Source organism: Onychomys torridus, chromosome 2, assembly GCF_903995425.1.
Source record: "Onychomys torridus chromosome 2, mOncTor1.1, whole genome shotgun sequence".
NCBI classification, from domain to species: domain Eukaryota; kingdom Metazoa; phylum Chordata; class Mammalia; order Rodentia; family Cricetidae; genus Onychomys; species Onychomys torridus.
The window spans coordinates 80,451,679-80,461,496 of record NC_050444.1 but is presented as its reverse complement, the minus strand read 5'-3'; the positions used below and the strand labels follow the sequence as shown (position 1 = coordinate 80,461,496).

Below are 9,818 nucleotides of genomic sequence, written 5' to 3'. Positions count from 1 at the left end.
TTTTTTTTTGTTTTTGTTTTTTTTGTTTGTTTGTTTGTTTTGGCTTGGTTTTGTTTTGTTTTGGATTTTGGTTTTTGATTTTCAAAACAGGATTTCTCTGCATAACAGCCCTGGCTGTCCTGGAACTCACTCTGTAGACAGGCTGGCCTTGAACTCACAGAGATCTGCCTGCCTCTGCCTCCCCAGTGCTGGGATTAAAGGTGTGTGCCACCTGGTAAAGGGTTTTCTATTACTCTAGGTCCAGGTCAAATGTTTCAGCTCCCATGTCCAGTAGCCTGTGAAAACCAGATCCTGTCCCACGCGTCAACCTACCTGTGGGCGACATGTGCTTCCAGACTTCTCTGCCTCCCTCGGGCTTCTCTGCCTCCTCTTCTCTGAGACCCTTGCTCAGCTTTGTACCAATTCATATGGGAATCACAGATTCTCCACCAGATAACAGAGCAAAGACTTTTTTTATCCATTCCACATACCAACCACAGATTCCCCCCTCATCCCTCCTCCTACTTCCCCCCCACAGCCCCCCTCCCCGCAGCCCACCTCCCACCCCATCCTCTAAAAAGGTATGGCCTTCCATGGGGAGTCAGCAAGCCCAAGAGCAAAGACTCCTACACTAGTCAGTTATGAGAAGGGGAAGATGTCAACATGACCCCAGATGAAACAGTGGATTGTTTTACACCTCCGCCAGCAACCTTTATTAGTTCATTTTGACCCCCGAGTTTAATTATGGCCAGGCATGAGCAGGTGTGGGTCCCATTTACAGAAACACAGGCAACTTGAAAACACTAAAACACAGTGTATACATAATTGGAATTGTCCATGGATAAAAAAAGAGGGGACAGACACTGAGGGACACTTTTAAAATGAGAACATGTTCGTTCTTTTCATTCTTATACGCACTGCTTAAAGGGTTAGAAGAAATTTTATTTTATATTTTTCCTATAAACTAGATGCCTTTGAAGATTCTCTCTCTCTCTCTCTCTCTCTCTCTCTCTCTCTCTCTCTCTCTCTGTGTGTGTGTGTGTGTGTGTGTGTGTGTGTGTGTGTGTGTGTGGTTTGTGGAAGTCAGTAGACAACTTGAGGGAGAACTTTCTCTCTTCTCTTTTCCTATGTAAAATAAATCTGGGGCCATTTATTAAGGTAACAAAAGTGTTTCCCATTTGATTGTGAAGTACCTGTGATGTAAGTTCAGTCAGGGAGCTTTCAACCACACTTCTCATTCATTTCTGCAATCCAGCACTGAGCAACAATAATGCCCATGTTGGCAATGGTGTTTCTGCATCTCTCCATCCCCTTGTTAGTGGACAGGGCATCTTCAAGTGGATTGCAGCATTCTCTCCACAGCTAAAGGCGTTCAAAGACTGCCTGATACTGGCTTCCTGGGTGAGCTTGTGCAAATCATTCAACATCTCTGATTTCAGCCCACAGACTTCCTGGGACAATTAACTGAATTCAATAGTATAATGCACTTAGTACATGGTAAGAGGTCAGTAAATGTCAAATGCCACACTTTGTGGGCTAGGGTAGGGCTGGCAGTGTAGCTCAGTTGGGAGAGTGCTTGCCCCACGTGTACAACGCTCTGGGCTCCATCCCCAGCAGCTCAGAAGCCCAGCATATTCCCTAGAGTTCCATCAGGTAGAAGCAGGAGGACTAGAACTTTGAGGTCACCCGCGGTGTCATGGTGAGTCTGAGGCTAGCCTAGGCTACATGAGATCATGGGCTAGTATACCTTTATTCATATAGAGATAAGAAGTTTGACTCTTTCTCTTTCCTAAAGCCAGTTATGGGCTACAGGTTAGATTCCTGAGCAATCCTCACAGCTGATATACAAGGCAGTGGGATTCACTTCATTGCTAATGCTTTAGGAGTGGAGGAAAACCTTTCCCAGAAAATCTGGACCACAAGGAAATTAAGGTATCCTGTGGAAGATATTAAATCTTGATGAGGCAGAGTGGAGGCTCAACTTGCTGGTAACCTGGGTCACATAGGATGGTCAGGTACAACCACGGTTGGACCCAGCATTCAGAGATGAAGAGGAGCATAGTGAGAATATAATCCAACCCACAGTAGTCTAAGATGAGACAGGCATCACTGGACCTGAGACTAGATCATTTCTAGACCAGAGGTCAGTCCATAAGCCTGGAAGACCCCAAGGCTGGCTAGCACCCAGCTTCTCCAAGGTCCGATGTGAATCTCTCAGAGGTGCTTTACATTTCACAAGAGGATGGAAGGAGCTGAGAACCCATGAAGCCTGCCAGAGATTGGGCAAGGTTGCCTCCTGCTGTCTGCTGCACCAAGAATAGACTCCTTTGATCAAATGGCCCGAGCCGTCCTTCTGGTTATGCCATTACTGATTGCAGAACTTTCTTGTAACTCAGCCATCCTTGGAGTTTCTGCCATGCATGGGAGCAGGCTGCTGGGTTGTGTACTGAAGCCTTGGAAAAATGTTAGGAATGGAGTAGGAGAGTCAGATATGGGTTGGTGAATACAGGCCGGGGGGTGGGGTGGGGGAGAGAAACAGGTGAGCCAGATCCACAGGTGACACATCTCACAAGGGGAGACTGGGTACATCTTTCTCTTTGCAGAAGTTGGAGTTGTCTGGGTCTGGACACAAAGAAGGGTCTGAGTGGTGACAAGGAGTAGAGAGAACACCCCACTTAAAAACTGCCAAAGGGGCATAATTACCCAAGCTCTGCCTGGAGTCAGTCCCTACCCACTGTGGAAGCCCATTATCCGTCGGTTCTTAGACCCTCCCAGGAGGCTTGTGTGTCCTCTGTGTACCTTTGAATTCACGCCAGTCATGAGACCATTACTGTGTCAGGGGTGAAGGTGGAGAGACAAGAACAGAGGCTGGGTGATATTTTAACTGTCCATGAGGAACCATCTTACTCCTGGGTGTATTTTGGGTTTTGGATCACTCTGAGCTTCATTCCAAAAGCCCGAGGAACAGAAATCTTAGCCCAGGCTAGAGAGGCTAGAGACCATGAGACAGGAAGAGCAACCACTGGGAAGCAATAAGGGTCTCTGCTCCTGTCTTTACTCAGAAGAACCTGTTGTCTCCAGGGAGCTCCACCACACTCTACCAGAGTCCCGTTTTATGCTCTGAAGGGACATCTGGGACTGGGAGCTGAGGCTAGAGCCCAACAGGAAGGGCCATCAGTACAGGTGCGTGAAGTAGGCGCTTTTCTGAGAGGCCTTTGGCCCGAAGGAGCTGCCATTGAGTTAATTTCTTTGAAAGTCTGTGTTAGTAGCTTCTTACGCCATGGGTCCTTGTTATTTTATTTTTAATTACTCGGTTTTGTGTGTGTGTGTGTGTGTGTGTGTGTGTGTGTGTGTGTGTGTGTGTTCCTGTACTACAGTATGTGTGTGAAGGTCAGAGACAAGAGTTCTGAGTGGTTCTCTCTGTCTATGGTGTGGGTCCCAGGGATTGAACAACGGCCATAAGCCTTGGCAGCAGGGCCTTCCCCTGCTGAACCATCTTTTATGTTTGTTTGTTTTTCTTTTTCTTTTTCTTTTTCTTTTTCTTTTTTTGAGACAGGGTCTCTTGTAGCCGACTCTCTGTGTAGTTGAGGATGATCTTGAATTTCTGATCCCTCTGCCTCCACTTTTTGAGCGCTGGAATTACAGGCATGTGCCATCATTCCTGCTTTGCATGGTGCTGGAGTTAAGGCCTAGAGCTTGGCGCACACCAAGGTTCCTCCTACTTTTGACAAAGAAAACTTGACACCTCAAAGTTACATTAAGCAGAAGCCTAGGGTTCAGACCCCTGCCCAAACCTGCCTCCAAAGGAGGAAGAATTTGGAAACACTCCCTGGGTGGGTTCCAGAGCTCGCCCAGCTGAGTTTCAGCGCCTTGGGTCCTCAAGGAAGGCAGGTTGTGTGGCCAGCTCTAGGATGTGTGGGGAGGGAACTGAGGCTCCTGTGTGCTCTGGCTTCACTGGGCAGTTTCCAGCCTGCTCAGCCGGACCCGGGTGGAGGTGGGGGCGGAGCGCTGCTTTTTCTGACTTGGGGAGGAGGGGCCGCAGGTAAGTCCCTTGGCAGCTAGAGTAGCTGCCGCCCCAGCGCTTCTCCCAAAGCGCACCTGAAAAGCGCTCTGGCACTGAGCCCCGATCCTCCAAGCCTCCGTAAGATTTGGGAGCATCTCCTTTGCAGACAGTAAGCCCTGTCCCCTGTCGCATAGGTTACATGGGTCCCAGAGTCACCTGTCTGTGGGGAAGCCGTCTCTCTGGCTTCCAGGTGAGGGCTTGGATCGAGCCTGTGGTGGCCTCAACCCAGGTGGCAGGCTCCCTCTACGATGCAGGACTACTCCTGGTAGTGAAGGAATCTTTCGCATCGGAGGCTGGCGGCTCCTCCAATCACAGTGCCAGCCAGTTGCTCGGGAGGCATCAGGAGAACCAACAGCAGAAGGCCATCTCCAATTTCTACATCATCTACAACCTCGTGGTGGGTCTGGCACCCCTGCTGTCCGCCTATGGACTGGGCTGGCTCAGTGACCGCTACCACCGCAAGATCTCTATCTGCACATCAATGCTGGGCTTCCTGCTGTGCCGCATCGGACTCCTGCTCAAAGTGATGCTGGACTGGCCGGTGGAGGTGATGTATGGAGCAGTGGCGCTCAGTGGGCTGTGCGGGGGCTTCTCCGCTTATTGGTCCGGGGTCATGGCGCTGGGATCCCTGGGCTGTTCCGAAGGCCGCCGCTCCTTGCGTCTCATCATCATCGATTTGGTGCTGGGTTTGGCTGGGTTCTGTGGGAGCATGGCCTCAGGACATCTCTTCAAGCAAATAGTTGGGCACTCTGCTCAAGGGCTGGTGTTAACGGCTTGCAGCGTGGGCTGTGCGGCGTTTGCTCTTTTCTACAGTCTCTTTGTGCTGAAGGTCCCTGAGTCTGTGTCCAAGCCCAGCAAGGTGTACCCCACCATAGATACTGTGTCCGGCATGGTGGGCACCTATCGAACCCTGGATCCAGATGAACTGGACAAGCAGAATGTATCGGAGAACCCTCTGGCTCCAGGCAAAAGGAAGTCCTCTCGAACCATCATCGCTTTGCTATTTGTGGGTGCCATTGTCTATGACCTGGCCGTTGTGGGCACAATGGATGTCATGGCCCTTTTTGTGCTAAAAGAGCCTCTCAGTTGGAACCAAGTGCAGCTGGGCTACGGGATGGCTTCTGGATACATAATCTTCATCACCAGCTTCTTGGGTGTTCTTGTCTTCTCCCGCTACTTCCGGGACACCACGATGATCATAATTGGGATGGTCTCCTTTGGGTCTGGAGCCCTTCTCTTGGCCTTTGTGAAGAAGACATACATGTTCTACATTGGTGAGTCTGGGGCTTAGGGAGGCAGGGCACTGCCGGCAATCTGTGTCATAGCTTAGAGGTGTGGTCTTGGAGTCCCAGTTTAGCACCAGGGACTGAACTTGGGAGTCCAGGAGGTACACGGGAGACAGGAATGGGTTTGTCTGTTTTGTGCTGGGTATTACCTGTATTGCTGACTGAATCTTGCCGCAGTGGGACCCATGGCTCTGGGTCAAGGAGGTGTGGTCGGTGGATCTTGGAATCAGCATGGAAGGCCTCCAGACAGCCTTAAGTGGGGATGGCTTCATTTAATACATTTAAAATTGTACTTATTTCACCAGAGTGGGGGGATGGACACGTTATAATGGCACCTGTGATGCTCAGAGGGCAGCTTGCCAGAGTTTATTTCTCCTTCCATCATGTAGGTTCAGGGACTGAACTCAGGTTGTCTGACAGCAAACACCTTTACCTGCTAAGCTACTTCCTCTTCTCTCTAGCTTTGTTTGTTTGTTTGTTTGTTTGTTTGTTTGAGACAGGGTTTCTCTCTGTAGCTTTGGAGCCTGTCCTGGATCTCGCTCTGTAGACCAGGCTGGCTTCGAACTCACAGAGATCCGCCTGGCTCTGCCTCCTGAGTGCTGGGATCAAAGCTGCACCACTGCTGCTCATTGACGATGCACAAACTTCCTCAATAATTGGCTCTAGTAGAGCTCCATTGGCTCTACAACCGATGGGGTACATTCCCATAAGACCGTGGACTGAGGTTTCCACCAGTGGACAGAAGCCAGACAACCTCAGGCAGAAAGCTCTAGCACCCTGCTGCAACAGAACTTTCCACAGCTGTGGACTGGGCCTCCGTCTGTAAACACAATGTCCAGCACAACACAGCTACCAAGCATTTGCTATGTGGCTAGATTTAAAAAAAAAAAAAGGAGAGAGTCGAAGGCTTATTTCATGTTTACTTACATAGGTTGCATGTGCCTAATAGCTAACAACTTGGAAAGAAAAATTCTAGATGGTTATCAGGGAACTGCCCCGGGCCACACACCTCAGAGAGACAGCTAGAAAAATGACAAGGTCCCAGTTAAAGTCTTCTACAGAGGACAGAGTGCCTCTCTCTCCAGCCCTTCCTATGGCATCTCTCCATATCCCCCCCCCCCCTGCTTGGTCTCTCCCTAACCTTCCTCTCCCCCCCCCCCCCCAACTGCAGTTGGCTAGTTAAGAAGGCTTTTTAGGGAGGTGTGGCGACTGAACTAGGGACCATTTCTGAAAGGTCCAGAGAGTCATAGAGTCTGGGCTACTCAGGGTGCTCCCCGCAGAGAAGGCTAATGCCCCCGGGACTGTGTGGAGAGGGAGTGGGAGGGAAGCCTTGGCTTTGTTCTGATCTCCTGGGTTAAGGCTGGACTCAATGAGAAGTGTTCTTACAACCTGTTACAGCTCGATCCACTATGCTGTTTGCACTCATCCCCATCACCACCATCCGATCAGCCGTGTCCAAACTCATAAAGGACTCTGCCTACGGTGAGTGAGCGAGAGGACGCTCCAGTATGTCCTGCCTAGGCTGGCACAGACTTACTCAGCTTGTGGCACAGACTTGCAGAAATATTCAGAAGGTCCAGAAGCAGGGCTGGGGAGATGGCTCAGTTGATAAAGTGCTTGCCTGAGGTCCTCAAGTTGGATCTCAGGCACTCATATAAAAATGCTAGTGTGGAAATACATACCCAAAGTCCCAGTGCTCAGAGGCCGAGAGGAGGATTCCTGGAGCTTTATGTCTACCCAGGGCCTTCTTCATACATGCACATATGTGCACGAACACACACACACACACACACACGTTCTATATCGGAACATACTAGTTTCTATCTAGGGCAAAAAGAATGAAGAGAGGGTGGGAAAAGCCTTACAAAGCTAGTCACTGAAAACCAGTCAACCAAAAATATTTCAGGAAGATCCAGCTAGATGGAGGCAGGATTCCCATCCAATTGAGCTATGGGGTGTAGCTAGAGTTTTTTTCTCCGGGTCCTGCCAAGCCCCGGCAGTCCCTTAGCCCAATGGGGACTGGAAAAGAGTCCTTAGGAGCGAGAGGGGATCTCTGGAGCTCCCCAGGGACCAGGTAGAGGAAAGGGATAACCGCCCATCTCTTGATAACCTTTGTCTCCTCCACAGGAAAGGTGTTTGTCATCCTGCAGCTGTGCCTGGCTCTGACAGGTGTGGTGACATCCACCATATACAACAAGCTCTATCAGCTCACCCTGGACAAGTTCGCTGGCACCTGCTTTGTCTTGTCCTCCTTTCTCTCCTTCTTGGCAATTGTCCCAATCGGGTAAGACAGAAACTGTCTGCTATGTGGGTTGGGGCCCTGGTGTTTACGTCAATTACAGACTTTTTTTTTTTTTGTAATAAGTGCCCTCAAAGAAGAACAGACAGCTCCCCAAACCTGGCTCCTTCCTGGCAGTTTCACAGAACGATTGATTATTAGGGGCTTTATATACTTCCTTACAGTTGGAGGCCCCACTGGAAACTCGCTGGAGCCATTCTGAACAAACCTTTGGTTTGGATCCCTTTAGGACCCCTTGTCACTTCCAATTTCTTCCCTGTGCCCTGAAGGGACACAGTGACCACCACTTGGTGTGAGCTTCCCAACAAGGCCTTAGGCAACAATCCCTTGGCCCCTTCCTCTGAGGGACCATCTCCTTTGTGACACAAGAGGGCTCAGCTCCAGGCAAGCAGAGGCAGAAGGCCCCAGCAGAGGAGGGCAGGCCACTGCTCCACAGCCAGGTGCTAGCCGAGGCCTCAGAGGAATGGAAAGAAAGCAAGGGTTAGTTCTGGCTTCACTAGGAATGAGTGTGAATCGCAAAGGTGTGTGTGTGTGTGTGTGTGTGTGTGTGTGTGTGTGTGTGTGTGAAGTTGGTAAGGAGTCACTTTATTTTTAAGGAATTTTATTTATTTTTATTTTGTGTCTATGAGTGTTTTGTCTGCATGTACATCTGTGCACCATGTGTGAAGTGTCTGCCCACTGAGGCCAGAAGAGGGAGATGGAATCTTCCAGAACTGAAGTTACAGATGGTCGTGAGCCACCATCTGGGTGCTGGGAACCCAACTCAGGCCTTTAGAAAGAGCAGCAAGTGCTCTTTCTTGCCCCCTTTTTCTTTTTATTTAATTTTGTCTCATACAAAACATCCCAACCACAGCCCCCTCTCCCTCTCCTCCTCCCAGCCCATTCCAACCTCCCTTCTCCCCCAGATGGGCTGCTTCTCCATTTCCCTTCAGAAAAGAGCAGGCTTCCCAGTGGTATCAACGGAACACAGGCAGCAAGTGCTCTTAACCACTACACCATCCCCTCAGGCCCAAGAAGCCACTTTCTGGTTTGTTGTTAATTTGAAAGATGGGCTACAGGTAGTAGTGGAGTCCATCTTTTATCCCAGCACTCTGGAAGCAAAGGTGGCTGATCTCTGAGAGATGGTCTTGCTATCAAGCTCAGGCTGGCTTCAAACTTACACCTTCCTGTCTCAGTTTCCTGGGTACTGGGACTGCAAGTGTGTGCCCCTACATCTGGCAGAAGCCACATTTTAAAACACAAAAGGCAGGCTGCGAGTGTAGTTTAATCGGTACAGTGCTTTCGTAGCATAAAAAAGCATCAGCTTCCATCCTTCCCAGTGTGATGGTGCACATCTGTAATCCCAGCTCTCTAGAGGGTGAGGCAGGAGGATCAGAAGTTCCAGGCCAGCCCCAGCCTGGGCTTCCTGAGACCTGCCTCAGAATAACACGAATGACTGGGGCCAGGAAGATGGCTTGGTAAAATGGTTGCCATGTAAGACACAAACAAGTTCAGATATCCAGCACCCAGGAAAAAGCAACTTCAAACCCAGTGCTGAGGGTGCAGACCCGAAGGTCCTCAGAGGCCACTGGTAACTGACCTAAAGTTGAGACCACTAACTCTCCTTGGGATCAGTGAAGGTTAACTAGGCTATTGATATTCACGGGAACTCATCACTAGGCAGGAGTGAGAGGCAAAGAGAAGCTGGGAAGCTGGGGCAGCTGCCTAGTTCACAGTGTTAGTGGAGGCGGAGAAGTTCATTATCCCAGGACTAGAAAGAATAGGGAGAGTTCTCTAGAGCCAACCTTAGAGACAAATATTCTTCCCATTGGTGAGAAAGATTGGTGGAAGATGATCCAGGCATAGGTGAAGATGAAGAGCGACCTACTCCTTACCCCCCCCCCCCCCCCACCTCTTTCCAGCTCTTCTTCTCTTTTGCAAATTCTTACAGCCTTGTGGCCTACAAACAAGACCGGAGGTCACAACAAGGAGAGAGTGCCGAGAAATGAAGGAGCTGAAAACACCAGTGATAACCTGCTCATGAAACCCAAGTTCCAGCCTTCCAAAGACCCGCAGTGGCCCTTGGGTCCTCGGTGGGAGGGAAAAATCACTTTCTGGGTATTGGAGGAAATTTCCTAGTTCTCAGATGTCTCTGCAAGGTAGAGGTTAGGGTCTGTGGTACCAGCTGCTTGCACAGGCATCCTAGGTCCTG

General features: G+C 49.9%; 1 protein-coding gene across 1 annotated transcript; it reads left to right on the top strand.

Annotated features, from left to right (window-relative positions):
- Positions 1–4,048: 4,048 nt before the first annotated feature.
- On the top strand, positions 4,049–9,615 carry Slc46a2 (solute carrier family 46 member 2). Its single transcript, XM_036177089.1, has 4 exons — positions 4,049–5,316; positions 6,727–6,810; positions 7,456–7,612; positions 9,558–9,615. The coding sequence occupies exons 1-4, from the start codon at positions 4,182–4,184 to the stop codon at positions 9,613–9,615; spliced, it is 1,434 nt and encodes a 477-aa protein (XP_036032982.1). The 5' UTR covers positions 4,049–4,181.
- The last annotated feature ends 203 nt before the right edge of the window (positions 9,616–9,818 follow it).

What these genes read in the sequence shown, in the direction of transcription:
- Slc46a2 (XM_036177089.1), top strand. Translation starts at nt 4,182, where the DNA reads ATGGGTCCCAGAGTCACCTGTCTGTGGGGAAGCCGTCTCTCTGGCTTC. An exon ending in GACATACATGTTCTACATTG is followed by an intron (nt 5,317 to 6,726) that starts GTGAGTCTGGGG and finishes AACCTGTTACAG; the next exon opens with CTCGATCCACTATGCTGTTT. An exon ending in TTGGCAATTGTCCCAATCGG is followed by an intron (nt 7,613 to 9,557) that starts GTAAGACAGAAA and finishes AAATTCTTACAG; the next exon opens with CCTTGTGGCCTACAAACAAG.